Source organism: Urocitellus parryii, chromosome 7 (assembly GCF_045843805.1).
Source record: "Urocitellus parryii isolate mUroPar1 chromosome 7, mUroPar1.hap1, whole genome shotgun sequence".
NCBI classification, from domain to species: domain Eukaryota; kingdom Metazoa; phylum Chordata; class Mammalia; order Rodentia; family Sciuridae; genus Urocitellus; species Urocitellus parryii.
The window spans coordinates 181,947,889-181,962,900 of record NC_135537.1 but is presented as its reverse complement, the minus strand read 5'-3'; the positions used below and the strand labels follow the sequence as shown (position 1 = coordinate 181,962,900).

General features: G+C 49.1%; 1 protein-coding gene across 1 annotated transcript in view; it reads right to left on the bottom strand.

The window, feature by feature from the left end:
- Window positions 1–416: 416 nt before the first annotated feature.
- Rnf213 (ring finger protein 213) overlaps window positions 417–15,012 on the bottom strand; it is an 87,654-nt gene continuing 73,058 nt past the window's right edge. Inside the window, exons 54-66 of the mRNA XM_077800526.1 lie at window positions 13,349–13,508; window positions 12,588–12,768; window positions 11,400–11,491; window positions 10,617–10,868; window positions 8,120–8,252; window positions 7,697–7,780; window positions 7,224–7,404; window positions 6,818–7,019; window positions 5,664–5,741; window positions 4,973–5,167; window positions 4,470–4,559; window positions 4,207–4,385; window positions 417–2,169 (exon numbers count right to left, since the gene is read on the bottom strand). Coding sequence (XP_077656652.1) covers window positions 2,016–2,169; window positions 4,207–4,385; window positions 4,470–4,559; window positions 4,973–5,167; window positions 5,664–5,741; window positions 6,818–7,019; window positions 7,224–7,404; window positions 7,697–7,780; window positions 8,120–8,252; window positions 10,617–10,868; window positions 11,400–11,491; window positions 12,588–12,768; window positions 13,349–13,508 — 1,981 coding nt within the window. The 3' untranslated portion in view covers window positions 417–2,015. The remainder of the gene's footprint in view (window positions 2,170–4,206; window positions 4,386–4,469; window positions 4,560–4,972; window positions 5,168–5,663; window positions 5,742–6,817; window positions 7,020–7,223; window positions 7,405–7,696; window positions 7,781–8,119; window positions 8,253–10,616; window positions 10,869–11,399; window positions 11,492–12,587; window positions 12,769–13,348; window positions 13,509–15,012) is intronic.

Genomic DNA, 15,012 nt, shown 5'->3' with positions numbered 1-15,012 from the left:
TCCAGGCCTCAGGGTTTCTCCTGTCCCACTGAGCATTCTGCAGACCCATTCTGGCAGCACATCAAGGTGCAGTTGGTAGCTGGAGCTCTGCTGTTTTCAGTTAAGTCCCTTTAAGCAGAGGACACCCTCCACTCCCCGGATGAGGCTTATGGTTTTTCTACTGTGGACATGCTGTTCTGCTGTTATTCTGTCCAGAGGAAGTTTACTATCTCACATTCTAGAGTGGCCTTCTGTTCTGAACTGACTGCTTCATAAATACTTCCGCAAGGACATTTCCACAAAAACCCACAACCATTCCCACAGCCTACATGCTGTACACAGTAGCGTGGCCCACAAGGAGAGGGATCCTTTAGCAACAGAAATCAAATTTATTAAAAAAGCATTACAAGTATAATGAAATTTACTTTTGCCTCTGCTCCAGTGTATTTTTGTATAAATCATACTAGATATGACAGTTAAGGCTTTGAAAGCATAGCATCTAAAATAAAACATAACAGAAAAAAATGCCCAGGTCAAAGGGAGAAAAAGGGTCTTCACATCAAGGACTTGACACCTGATTCTATCTGTGAAGGTGTGGCAGTGAGAACCTGCTGGCCCTGGCAAACTACACCCTGACCCCCAGGCACCCAAGGCCAAGTGCTCTGGTTCTGCTAGGCAGGGATGTGGTGGGAGGGAAAGTGGAATGTTCACAGCTCACTAAATGCAAGCACATGTTCTGTGAAAGCAGCTACTACCCCAAGGTCCGTCACTGCACTTCCTTCTGCAGACGATGGGGGCTCATTCATGGAGAGGAACTGCAGTTGCTTCTATGCCTGCCTTTGCAGGTGTGCACAGGGAGGTGCCTTGTGAACGTGGGGCAAGCACTACTGAGCTGTGTGCCCTTCACCCCTCTTGCATTTCTGTAGCTCAAAAGTATAGGCCTGATTGGATCCCTAACTTATCTGGAATGTACATGAAAGACAGGGCCTCCAAGGTGTGGATGGCTGGTATCCTGATCCCGCTGCAAATGGGCCCTGAGCTGTGAGGAACAGGAATTCATCCAGAGGTTTCAAAAGGAGACAAAACTTAAAATGAAAAAGGCAGCACAAGATCAGGGCAAGTATTTTCCCTTTTTCAGAAACGGAACTGGTTTTGTACTCTCTCTGAGGCTCAGTTTTAATGGTGCGGTGGAGACCCAAAGAAAGGACTGGGAATTCACATACTCGGGGAAGCTGACCTGGCACCAAGACTGCATGCTTACATAGTACAACACCCACAGCCAAAACCTCCCCATGGCATCACCAGGAGCTGCCTCTGATGAACTTCATTTATAAGCTCAAGATACAAAAACCAGAAGGAGCTCTGACTGACAGTAGACTCCATTTTATTCATGGGGAAACCGAAACCCTAGCAATGTCCTGAATCCCATGCTCGTCACAGATTTGTTGGCTCTGACCTTTTGGAATCTGGCAGTGACTCACAGTCTGGTTGGTGTTTGTTCATGTGGTCTTAAGGCAAGTGTGGACACCCTGGCTTTCCTTGTGTTAGAAGATGAATGTGGTGCTTTTTTCACATCTTAGAACCCAAGAAATATGGGCACAGTGTGCAGAATTTCAGGGACTGGAAGAGAAAAGAAAAACAGATTCTCTTCTATGTGTGCAGAATAGAATAGAGAAGAAAAAAGACCAACATGCCTGTGTTCTGCCTGTGTGGCAGTGGGAGGAAGAGGCTGCAGGCCCGACACAGGTCTCTGCTGGTGTGCCCCTTCATTTCTGTTCTTCAAATGCACAGGGTGGCAGGTGATTTCCATTTCCAAATAATTGCCATCCTCACCACTTACTGAACAGTATTCATATATAAGACAAGAATTCTGGAATCTGCAGTTGTTCCAGAAATGGCTTGGCTTTAAAAAAGCTGTAAGCTGGCACACTACGTGCTGGCCTTGACTTCAGTGCTGTGCCAACACTTTCCTCCCAGGTGCCCCCAGAGGGGGGGGAGCCATGTCTGCAGTGTATTCAGAAACAGAGTGGACAGTCCTATCTTGCTTGCCGGTCCTGTTTCCGTGCAGCTGCTGCTTTCCACACAGACACGCAGCTAGACAGCAGGATCTCTTCTGGGAACTGGGATTCCACTTCTGGAAGAACGTCACTGTCTTTAGTTTCTATGTAACTCACCAGAGTGTCCCTCAGGCTGCAAAGTCAGGAAAAAAGAGAGTGTTTAGAGCTTCAGGAGCCCACCAGCTGCCACTCTTTCCAGGCATTGACAGGTCTGAAGTGCTAACTAAGACCAGAAACCCTGAGGGACAGCTTAAAGTCAGCCAGCTGTCAGGTTCCTGAGCTGGACCTGGAGTCCAAGGCGTAGCTTCCTCAAGGATGTCCAGCTGGGCCACTTCAGGCACTCCCCTGACGGGCCTGTCTGGCTGCATCAGAAATGGGGCTTTGCCATTCAGAAAAGGCATGCATTCCCTCCCATGGCAGATTCTCTAGAAGGGGAGCTCTGTTGTACACAGGCATGTGCCATATGGCCTGAGGGCACACATGGCCAGGGTAGCCTGACTATCCATCTAGAAAACTAGTCAAGTGAAATGGCTGCCTCACACCACACATTAAAAGTGAACTAACGAAACAGACGTGCGAGACAGAACTATAAAGGTAGCAGGAGAAAGTGTGAGGCTGCTTTAGCACCCCAGGATGCGATAAGGAGGGCCTCCAGAGAGTGTCTCCATGATGGCCTTTTCTGTTGTCTTTTTCATACTGGGGATTGCACCCAGGGGTGTGTTACCATCTGAGCCACATCCCCAACCCTTTTTTATATCTTATTTAGAGACAAGGTCTCTGGCTTAGGGCTTTACAAAGTTGCTGAGGCTGGCTGTGAACTCATGATCTTCCTGATCCTCCCAAGCCGCGGGATTATGGGCATGTACCACTGAACCCAGCCCCACAAGGCTTGATGAAAAATTCCTCCATCAGCTTTGACTTCTAGACTAGACGATGTGTGGATCAAAGATTAATCTGTTCTATACAAAGAGCTTTTACAAACCATTAAGAAAGAAACTCATCAAGGTCCATTACATGAAGATCATTGAGAAAAGCGGCTATCAGGCCCTGCCCTGGATTTATTATATCACCCAGAGTGGCAATTATCAACTTCGTACCAGCTAGGTGGGAGAATTGGGGGTTTGAACATGAGGGCTCCCCCTCCTCAGGGCCCCACTGCATATTTTAGAGAGGGGCTGGAAAGTGTGGTGGGGTGTGTGTGTGGGGGTGGGGGCAGGCCACTGACTTAGCAAGTTTCCTGCTCCCAGCACCCAACCCCCCACTCCTTGTCTCTTTTACTCATGGGCCAGGAGGGATGGTCTCTTTGCCTCCCTTACTCTTGGGGCCTCCCCACCCCGATTTTATATGAAGTATCAGAGGGGCTTGAAGCCCCCCTCATGAGTGCCTTTTTGCAGTGTCCTGCCTTAGGGTATACTTGGGACCCCTCCTTCTTCACAGCTGCTGAGCCCAAAGGCCCCTCTGGCCCGTTACTCTGAACTTTAGGATGTCATCAAAATGATGCACCTCAAAAAAAAGAGAGATAAGCTGGTCAGGTGTGGTGGCATATGCCTGTAATCCTAGCAGTTGGTTAGATTGAGGCAGGAGGATTATAGATTTGATGCTAGCCTCAGCAATAGAGGCCCTGTCTCAATATGAAAAATAAAAAGCTGGGGATGCAGCGCAGTGGTTAAGTGCCCATGGATTTAATCCCTGGTACCAAATGATAAAAAAGAGATCAACTGCCCTGCCCAGTAACCAAAAGCTACCAAGAGATGATTCAGACAATAATTAAAAAATGGTGATAAATTTTAAAATGTGCCAGCCACACAAGTAGGTAGGGAAACACAAATGAAAGCAAGATATCATTTTTTGGCCATTAGATTGACAAAAATGTAAGATTTTAGATAATTTGGGGTATTTTTAGACTTCATACATTGTTGTGGCTTTTTCTTCCTGATCTAAAATGCATCTCTTTGACATAGTTAAGTATACTTGTTATAATAAGAATAAATGATTTTTTAGTTATTTTTTTAAAGTCCCCAAAAGATTAAAACCAAAGAAGCCAGCCCCTAGTTGCTCTTGTGATGGAGAACAGTAGACCGAGGGTCCCATGTAAGACAGAACTACCATCGCGTCAATGGGAGGGGCAGGCGTTCTGCACACCTGCTGGCTGGCAGGGTGCACACCGTACCTCCACTCGGGGTTGAAGCTGTCCCGGGTCTGGGTTTTCCTTAGTTTCAACACCATCATTTCATGGAGCTCCAGGAGGAAAACATCCAGGTCTGTGTGATTCAGGAAGGTGCTGAGGAGCTTAGCACTTTCTGGGCTGAGGTCGGCTTTGAACACAGGACTGATTTCCCGGAAAGGATCCTAAAGAAGGTGAACAAGCACAACATCAGAGCCTGGGACGAGGGTGTGGCTCCCTTCATCTAGGCAGAGGCAGGGCAGACTCACTTTCTTCAGTCGCAGCAGCTGTTCCGACTTATGAGCAGAGAGGAACTGCCAGAGGGCAATAGCGTGTTTTAACTGACCCCTGCTTAAGGCCTGGAAGAGGAAGAGAGTCTTGAGTAGGAGGTGAAGGCACGCAGACTCCCTTGGTGCTACCCAGGGCATTTCTCCCTGTTTTGCCCATTTCCTGTCATGAGGCCACCTCTACCTGTCTCGTCTTCCAAATATCTAAGAGTCTCCCCTTCCTGTAGCAACTCATGTCTCAGCATCACACAGTGAGCAGGCAGCCAATGTCCTTAGTCCCCTGTGCATCCTGCTCTAAGTAGGTGGCCAGCACTGAGCATCCCTGCCTCTCCTGGCATCACTACTCTGTAGACTGACTGGGGGTGGGGGTTCCTGACCACTCCTTTCCAGGGGTGTCTACATGGGTGCTCCCTGCGTGGTGGCATTCTCGCAGGAAACTAAGGCGAGGCGATGCTGATTCTCCTTGAAAGGCACACAGGACCCACCTCTAAAACTGGAGTCGTTTGATCACCCATCCGAAGGATATCTTGGACGTACGAGTTCAGATGCATATTTGGATCCCCACCAGCTGTGCCTAGAAAGCCCAGAGTGATCTCTACAACAGACAGGGCTTCACAGGCATCGCTGTAGGACTGCAGTTGTCCACTGATGGCACCTATGGCCGAGCTGGGGAGGGGGCTCTGAAACCAAAAGCAGGACAGGCTTGGGTCAGGCTATTGCTTCTCCTACTTGGTAAGAGCCTAACTCTGAGCTGCCGGCACAGGCAGGCCAACTGTCCAGCACTTGTGGTAAGAGCTGATCCCTGTGCTTGCCCAGTGTGCCAGTGTACAGACTGTGCGTAGGAACAGGCCTGAGCTAACTGAATCCTCCAAAGGCCCCGTGAGGACGTGGAGAGGCTCAATAGCCTCTCCATCTGTTGACAGCAGAACCTAAGGAGCAGGAGAAATTGAGTTCTCCATCTGTGGCACCCTGGTCAGGACATCATCAAGACAACAACCCCCAAGGCGTCAGAAAGTATTATGATCTGCTTGCCACCGGCTTGCCTCTCTTCTGGAGCCCCTGGGGTCCTTTGGGAGCCAGAGAGCCTGGTGCTCACAGTGGACACCAGGATGGGACCAGACTGTCCTTATGTATGTGGATGGAACCACCCTGCAGGTGAGGGCTCATCATGACCACCTGTGCCATTTTGTTCTTGATGCCCATGAAGAGATGTTCGAAGTTCCAGTCATGTCTGTACACCAGCGTGGGTATCCCCTGAGGTGAGAAAGAAAAACAGCTTTTGGAAATTAAATTCATAGTGGAGGCTTCCATGTGATGGCAGATGTATTCTTCAGCAGTGACTCAGAGGAAGGACCAAGGCAGACAGTATATTCCTGGGCGAGGCATGTAGCTTTGCTGCCTCCTAATGCTCTGTTTAAGCCACACTCTTTGGACACAGTAGTGTAAGAAGTCCAGGCTGGCTACAGCGGCCATGCAGATATTGCCCTGTAGACCAGTGTGTCTGAGGACCACAAGAGCCCAAAAGTGTTGGAGGAGCAGGAATGGGAATGGGAATGTGCACATTGGTGAGCTCTCCAGCAACACTGAGCAGAGACTATGCACAAGGCAGCCACTGTCAGGATGAATTAAAAATGGCTTTGGACTCCAACAACTGACAGCCTGATTGCGGGCAATGAGGGAATAAATAAGCTGAGTATGACACCCGACTGGACCTGAAAGGATGAGTGCGGCCATAGACAGGGACAGTGTGGAAGTGCTACCATGTTCAGGGAGTCAAGAGGCAGGTCACGGGTTTGAAGCAGCAAGTGAGGCAGGGGGTGGAGACAGCTCGAAGGTTGGTCTGGGGCCAGGTGACAGGGCTTTCTGTGCCAGCCAGGGAATACGGTAGAGCCCATGTAGCACTGTCCGCATAGCATGGTGCTGCAGGGAGCACTGGGCAGGTGGACTGAAGGCAGAGTGCTCTGAACTGAAGCCACGGCAGTGGCAGTTACAGGACAAGGGCGTGGGGAAGGCATGGTGGTGGTTCCCGGGCACGGGCTGCATGTGAACTGAAGGGACGGCAGCAATGACAGGTCTTCTGGGTGGTGCCATTAAGTGTGGTGGACACCCAGTCCACTGAGACTTGAGGCTGCCCTGGGGACATGTGCAGATGGGGATGTGGAAGAGAGCTGGGGACACCTCCCAGCCCAGAGAAAGTACAGGGACCGCAGACCACCAGTGGGGGAGATGACGCAGAGGAGACCTTAGGTGTCCCCTCCGTCTGTTCTCCCTGAAACCCACAAGGACTGTTCATGCCTGACAAGCCAATCATTGCAGAGCGCCCAGCCTACCTTGAGGGTCAGCAGGGGCTTGCCCTGGAGGAAGCGGCTGCTAATCTGCTGCTGGATCTTCTCCAGGTCGAACTCCTGAGAGGTCTTCCCGCCTTGTTCCACTTGGTATTGGCAGTTGGAGAGAATCAGTGGAATCAGGTCCCGCTCTACTTCGTAGCTGACGACATGCAGGTCAGTGACCTCAGAGGCATCCACGGAATAGCTGGGGAACAGAAGATGTCCCTTGGTGTCTGGGGCAGGTATGGGGCATGTGCTCCTGCTCCTGCCCTCATAGTGTGAGCAAGTGAAAACCATGTGCAAACACTGGGCTTTGTGGAGGAAAGCTGAGGGGGACTGGGGACGGGAGCTATTGCTGGCTGGAGTCTGCAACCAGGCTTGGTGGCAGGGGTGGTGGGATGCACAGTACCTGTTGTTTTCCCTGGAGAACTTCTCCACTGTGTGGATGATTTCATTGTGTAGGTTAATCAAGTAGCTGACTAACGCAGTTGAGCAGAGACCCAGGCCCTGACGCCGGGGCAGGACGACCTCAAAATCTGTGTCCAAATCCAAATCGGAGCTGCAGTACTCTTTGGGTAACTTGATTTCACCTTTAAAAGACAGGGTCATTTCTAAGCAGAGGGATTCTGCTTTAGGCATTTGGGTCACAGACTGGAGGTAGGGTAGGAGGAAGGCAGTGTGGGCAGCTGCCTCCATAAAGCTGGACCCTGACTGTTAAGTTTTCAGTGGTCTCAAGTCCTTTCTGATCCCATATTTATAGATTCCAGAGGACTGAGGGTTAGGTTAGAGGCTGGTTCACGTAGCTCAGCACCTCTGTCCACAGGTTGCATTGCCAGGCATACAGCAGGGTGCTGGCAGAACCAGGTGGAGGAGGACACTTACCGTTGGTCTCCAGTGATCGCCTCAGTGCATTCCACGTGGACAGGAAGATGGTGATCCTGTTGTGAAACAGCTGCCTCAGCCCATCTATTGAGCAAGACACTTGGTAAGGTCCCCATTGGAAACAGTGCCCTGGCCAGGGTCAGACCACAAGGCGTGCTCCCGAGAACCTGACCCTGCACCTACCCACAATCAGCAGCACACCTGCATTTCACGTTTGAGGTTGTGTGAGAAGGGGTGTGTGTGTGTGTGTGATGTTTCTAGCCACAGCAGCAGCTCTCAGTATGTCTCTGGGATTTGGCATCCTTTTTACCTCACACTCTAGCTTAGGACCTAGGCCCCACCCTTCTGCCCCAACCTGAATGATCCTTTTGCACCACCAAACATGGGTGTTCCTTATCTTGTTGGAGTAGACAGCAGTCATACCTGAACTGTGACTGCTAATAAAACTCCTGATGGTACTGTATTCATCTTCTGGAACATTCTGGAATTGTTTCACCAGATCCCTTTGCAGGGCCAAAATCTCAGGCAAGAATTTCACCAGTCTCAGTTCTGCCTCCTGGAGAAGGGAAGATGGCTCAGTAACACTTCCACTATGTAACTGAGAAACGACATGGGGCTTGTAGACTTGGGGCAGGCTGGAGACTTTGAGTGGTTTAATCTGGTCAGTGGATTGTTTTATACAATCACACCCTGCAAATGGGAAAAGGGCCAAGTACGGAGAGAGGGCCTTTGATACGGTAAACATGCCCTGCACTCAGGGATGTAGGATGACAGGACCAAGTCCCCGCACTCCTCCAACGAAGAGCTGCTATGAGGACTGAGCTGGGCCCCGTCTCTCAGTTTGCACAGGAATCAACTCTAGATGACCAAAGACCCAGATGTAAGACCTGACCTCTGAAGCTACCAGCAGAAAAATAGAGGGAACATTCCAAGACATTGGCACAGGTGATGGCTTTCTGGATAGAACCCCCAAACCACAGAAAGTAAGAGCAAGATGATTACATCAAAGTTAAAGTCTCACACCAAAGAAAACACCCAAAGGAACAGAGACAGCCTATAGAATGTGAGAAATAGCTGCCAACTATTCACCTGACAGCAGGTAAATACCCAGAATATATAACTGAAAAAAAAAAATCAAAGTAATACATTTTAAGATGAGCAGATGATCTGAATAGACACTTCTCAAAAGAAAAAATAAAAGTGGTTAACAAATATATGAAAAAATGTTCAAATATCAATAGCCATCAGGGAATGCAAATCAAAACTACAATGAGATGCCATCCCACCACCATTAGAATCGCTCTTATAAAAAGAAGATAGATGTGGTGGCACACACCTGTGATCCCAGCTACTCTGGAGGCTAAGGCAGGAGGATCACAAGTTTGAGGCTAGCCTCAGCAAGTTCTAGTCCAGTCTGGGCAACTAAGCGAGACTCTGTCTTTAAAAAAAACAAGGGCTGGGGCTGTAGCTCAGTTAGTGAGCACTTGCCTCACATATGTGAGGCACTGGGTTTGATCCTCAGCACCACAGAAAAATAAATAAATATTGTGTTCATCTACAACTAAAAATATTGTGTCCATCTACAACTAAAAAGTGTGGAGGGCTGGGGATGGGGCTGTAGCTCAGTAGTAGAGCGTTGCTTGCCTAGCATGCCCAAGGTCCTGGTTCAGTCACCACTATTCCCCAACCCGCCAAAATAAATGAGCCCCAAAACATAAAATAACAAATGTACGCAAAGATAAAGAGAAAAAAGAACTCTAATATACTCCTGGTGGCAATGTAAATTAGTACCTCATAATGGAGAACAGTATGGAGGTTTCTTAAACTAAAAAAAGGTTTACCATGTGATCCAGACAGCCCACTCCAAAGGAAGTCAGCCCATCAAAGAGGTACTACACACTATGTTTACGTGACACCATTCACAATAGCTAAGACATGGAATCTCCCTGAAGCCCATCGCAGATGAATGGATAAAGAAGATGTGGTTTATACATAATAGCTGAAAATAATTCAGCTGTAAGAAGAATGAAGTCCTGTCATTTTCAGCAAAATGGATAGAACTAGAGGACGTTCTGTTGTTAAGTGAAACAAGCCAGACACAGGCGAGATCAGCACATGCTATATGCATACATGGAAATATCACAATTCCATTAATGTGTACAACTAATTAATTAATAAAAGTAAATAATTAGGGAAAAATAAAAAGAATTTTGCCTCCTAGGCCCACAGTTGAGTGTGAGGCTGCTGGAAGGAAACACCAAGACCCCAGGCAGTGGTCGCTGGGTTTTGTTCTGAAGAGCCAGGATCCAGCATCCTCAGTGAAATGAAACTGTGTCTTGATAAGAGATCACAACACTAGCACCAAGTCCTTCCTAGTGTGAGCACCAGACCTTTCCAAATCATTCTGCTCCCTGTCAGCTATGGTAATGACGGTCCATAAGGGAGGAGGTGAGAACATCTGCTGTGGCCCAGGAGAGCTCAAGTGGGTGAAAGCTGGGGACCACTTCTGAGCCTGGCAGTATAACTACATCATGCAACACACGGCCTCCTGCCTGCAGGGCACAGGGAGGCCCCTGGTTGAGCAGGCACTTGCTGGTGACCATCTGCTCAACTTCTGGGGATGGAGACAAGGTGTCAGAGCTGAGTGACCAGGGTGGTCCCTCCTGGTCTTTAAGTTCCTTACAGAGCACCACTAAGCCCACTTGTGCATATTCCACCTGTGACTTCAGCAGATGTGTCTTTAGACCTCTGTGCTCTCCCTGAGACTCACGCTACAGGCCTTGCATTCAGAATCACAGTGCTGATGGGAAGGTTAGGGTTCTGCCTCTAGGAATGATGATGACTCTGAACCCAGTCACAGCCTCCTGGTCCTCAGGAGAAGCCTAGCAGGTAAAGGAGGCAGACTGTGAGGTGGACACACCTTCTGCAGGAACTGCCAGAGCATGGGCACCATCTCCTTGCCGTTCTTCTGCTCCACAACATGCTGGAGGTACTCGACTGTGATCTTCTTCCTGCAGCTCCAAATCTTTGAGCAATGAACCACATTTTTCTGGGGCAGTCGGGGCAGGAAGTTCGCTGGGTCACCATATATGATTTTGGCCACGGGGTTGGAGCTGACACGTTCATCCTGGCTGATGAGCGTGCTCACAGTCAGCAGGGTCTTGTCTAGATGCTGGGTAAAGAAATGACACAGCATTCTGCAAGTGGGGCACTGACCCAGAAAGCCGAGCGGACGCCACAGTGGCTCCGCAGGAGTCTGCCTCTGCACCCCAGACGCTCACTTTTGCTCTCTTTCACTGTGATTCAGGGGTTCCTTGTCCTACAGAGCAGGACTCTAGGGCCTGTATTTCACCACCCTTCCCTTCCTGACTTCCCTGTCCTGCTGTGGATAGTCGGCTCTGATGTTCTCAGCGGAGCACTCATGAATCCAGAGTGCCCGTGCATTTCTGGAGGGTCTCGGCCTCTTACTTTCACAACCTGCTGTAAAAAGCAGTGGAGAGCAAGCTGCTGCCTGCCCTCTGAGAACTCCTGATAATCCTTGGCCTGACTTATGACCAGTACAGGAGGGACACCTGGGGACAGCAGGAGAAGTGACTCGAGGTAAGGCCTCTGATGGTCCTCCAGAGGACAGTGGGCCAACAGTGCTCAGATAAATGGGACCCTCCTGGACAGAGCTAAGGATTGGTCACCACTTGCCCCTTACCTCCAGTTCAGGTAGAAGAAGAGATGCAACATGTTTTTCCCAATTGTTTCTCCATTCTTTGGTTGATAATTCTGCATCAAAATTTAAATGCCCTGCAAAGAAAACAAAAATGTCTGTTACCCAACAAACAAAAAACAGCAATCTCCATACAGTAAGCACTGAATGACATTAATAGAGATAGTCTTCCTTTCTTAAGTTAACCAGGTACTGCCAACACCAGCCTCCAGACCTTGTGAAGATGCTGTAGTCTCTGGCAACCCTCCAGGCCATAGCTGTGGTTTTTTTAATCTTTTTTTTTTTTTTTTTTTTGTGGTGCTGGGGATTGAACCAAGGGCTTTGTGCATAAGAGGCAAGAACCCTACCAACTGAGCCGAGTCCCCAGGTCCCTACAGCTGTGGTCTTAAAGTCATTCCAAACAAATGGCTGAGGACAGGACGAGAACTTTACAGCCACACAGAGCCAACTCACTGCTGCCCCCAGGCCCGTAGGCAGAGGTGGTCCCATGAGCTGGCAGCAGGTTAGGGCTCCCGGGTCCGTGTGCTGCAGAAACCACACCACAACAGAGGCACTCGGCAAAGTTGGTCTCGCTAAGGTGGGAACTACACACTAATGCTGTTTTCTGGCAAAGACACCCTGAAGGGGAACAGATTCTCTGGCTGTAGGAACATTATTGAAATTGTAATTATCTGTAGGCTTTTAAATAACATTGTTCTACAGTGGTCATCATGATTTTTGCAGGTAAGCAACAAACTGAAATCCTCCTAATGCCACCACGATAACCACTTACAAAGTCCCCTTGCAAACCTTTGCTTTGGGCATGGATATAAATGTTTAGAAGAGTTAGTCCGGCAAACAGTGTTTGTAGCCTCCTTTTGTTCATGTTACAAATTGTAGATGTGAATATACTAGGTCAGGGTACAAGTGTGACATCTTTGGGAAAGCAGAAGTGGGACACGTGTCACTTGCTGGGGTACAACATGATCCCAGGGCACAGGTTAAGTCTGTGTGCACATGCACCAGGTGTCTGTGCTGCAGGCCTCAGTCAGGCAGGGGGTGTGTGGAGGAGTGCGGTGCCCTCCAGCCCCTGCAAGAAGAGTAGAGAGCTCACTTCCACTCCTGTCACCGCTCAGCAGGAGCCAAGGGAGCCTGGCCTCCTGGGAGTCGTGCCCAGCCCTGTCCCTTGCTTACTCTGGCCAGGGAGTGAGCACTGCTCTTTGAGAAGGCAGCGCAGGATGAGGTGAACCACGTGGGTGGTCTCGTCGGCACTCTTCCCCAGTGTCTTTGTTAACTGCTTCAAGTCTCTCTGGATGTGCTGCTGCAGGAATCCTTTTGGGTCCCTCACTGGAGGCTTGATGATGTTTATCAGGGCCTGTGGGGGCAAGGACCAGGCAGAGGTGAACACCACCCACTGAGAGAGGGTGGTTTCTAGGTGAGGCCAGGGTGCTCTCAGCATGACGCAGGCATCAGGGGACGGAAGGCAGGTGACTGCAGTGAGAGACTGCTGACTGATGTCATCGGGGTGTGGCGGGGAACACTGCCTTGTACCTCCTGCAGCCAACATGAGGTCACAGGCAACGGGGTCCCCTGCCCTACCATGCCCAGCTGTGGGCCGAGGAAAGAGGTGTGCACTCCAAGTAGACTTTATGATCTGAGTGTTACATCCTATTATACACATGCTAAGATGTCACACTGTACCCCACTGACATGCTGTGTGTCAGTTAAATAAAACAGATTTTGAAAATTACAAAATGAAGTGGAGTTTCCATAATCTGATGAGTAGTTGCCCTACTCCATCGAGGCCGCAGTGGAAAAAGTAGGGTCTGTAACTCTTGGAGCACTCGTGGACTAGGTAAAACCCCCAGGGGCTAGGACTTGGCAGACAAAGGACTGATGCAAGGGCAGCTGGCTCTTCCCTTGGCACCTCAGAGTCTGGCGGTAGCGTCCTGTACCTTGGGACTTTGGGTGGCTCCCAAAAGCATAGCCAAATGAGTGAGTAGCCGGATGAGGATGAAGACCACGGGGGACAGCTCTCGGTCAGACACCACTACGACACCTCTGTGCTGCGGGTGGCCCAGCACATGGCCAGTCCTGGTTCTGTCTGTGTTGGCTCTGGAGAGGATAAGAGAAGGCAGTGAAGGCTAGAGACAGCTGCTTCTCCTCAGCTGCAGGGGCCGCGCATCTTACAACCAGGTTCCCAGTTTGTTTTGTTTGTTTTTGTTTTTGGTACTCGGATGGAACCCAGGGGCTCAACACTGAACCACATTGTCAACATCCACTTTTTCATTTTTTGAGACAGGGCCTCACTGAGTTGCTGAGGCTGCTTTGAGTTTTTGATCCTCCTGCCTTAGCCACTGGGATACAGGTGTGCACCACCATATTTCCAGGTTTTTTTTTTTCAGTGCTGGGGATTGAACTCAGGGCCTTGTGCATGCTAGGAAATCACCCTACCAACTGAGCTATACCAACCCCTAGGTTTCTAGTTTTAAAGAAATACTAGATATTCTACCCGCCTAGACCACCTGCCTCCAAGTCTTTCTCTCTTTAGACCCATGTGGCTGGCTGGATGGCTGGATGGATGGCTGGCCAAACGCTACACATTCCCAGTGTTAAGTAGCTGCACGATGTGGCCATTAGTGCAGGCTGTCAGGATGGAGGCCAGGATGGAACCCAGGGCCTGGTGCGTGTGAGGCAGGCGCTCTACCAACTGAGCTGTATCCCTAGCCCTATATTTTTATTTTTGAGACAGGGTCTCACAAAAGTCCCCAGCTGTGTTCAAACTTTTGATCTTCCTGTCTCAGCCTCCAAAGTAGCTGCGATTACAGGCTTGTACCACTGCCTAGCTGAAGGTCAGAATTTTATATGGTTTCTGAGTCTGGTACCAGTGGGCTGTCCGTATCCGTGGATTCAACCAACTGTGAATCAAAAATTTTCAGAAATAACTATGTCTATACTGAATAGTAACTTTTATTCTTCTTCTTATTTTCTATAAAATATTATAAATGAGTATTTACATAGCATTCACTTTGCTTGAGGTATAATAAGTAACCTAGAGATAATATTTTAGAAGTCTATAGTAAGCCGGGCACAGTGGTGCAAACGTGTAATTCCAGCATCTTTGGAGGATCACAGTTCAAACCCAGCCTCAGCAACTTAGCAAGGCCCTAAGCAACTTAGTGAGACCCTGTCTCTAAATAAAATATAAAAAAGGGACTGGGGCTGTGGCTCAGAGGTAAAGCACTCGCCTACCATGTGTGAGGGTGGATTCGATTCCCAGTACCACATAAAAATTAAATAAAGATATTGTGACCACGTATAACTAAAAAATAAATTTAAAAAAATATATATATATAAGGCTGGGGATGTGGCTCAGTGGTTAAGACCTGTGTACCAAAAAAGAAAAAAGTCTACGGGACGATATTTGTAGGTCACATACAAGTACTGTGCCACGACATACAAAGGATCTGATCACCTGGAACTGAGTGGATGTGGAGGGCAGTGTCCTGGGAATAGTCCCCACAGGAAAGATAGGGAGGGATGGGTGTACTTGATAAGACTGATTACATGTGTCTTTTACTTTTCTCAAATTAAAAAAAAGAAAAACAGGGCTGGGGAG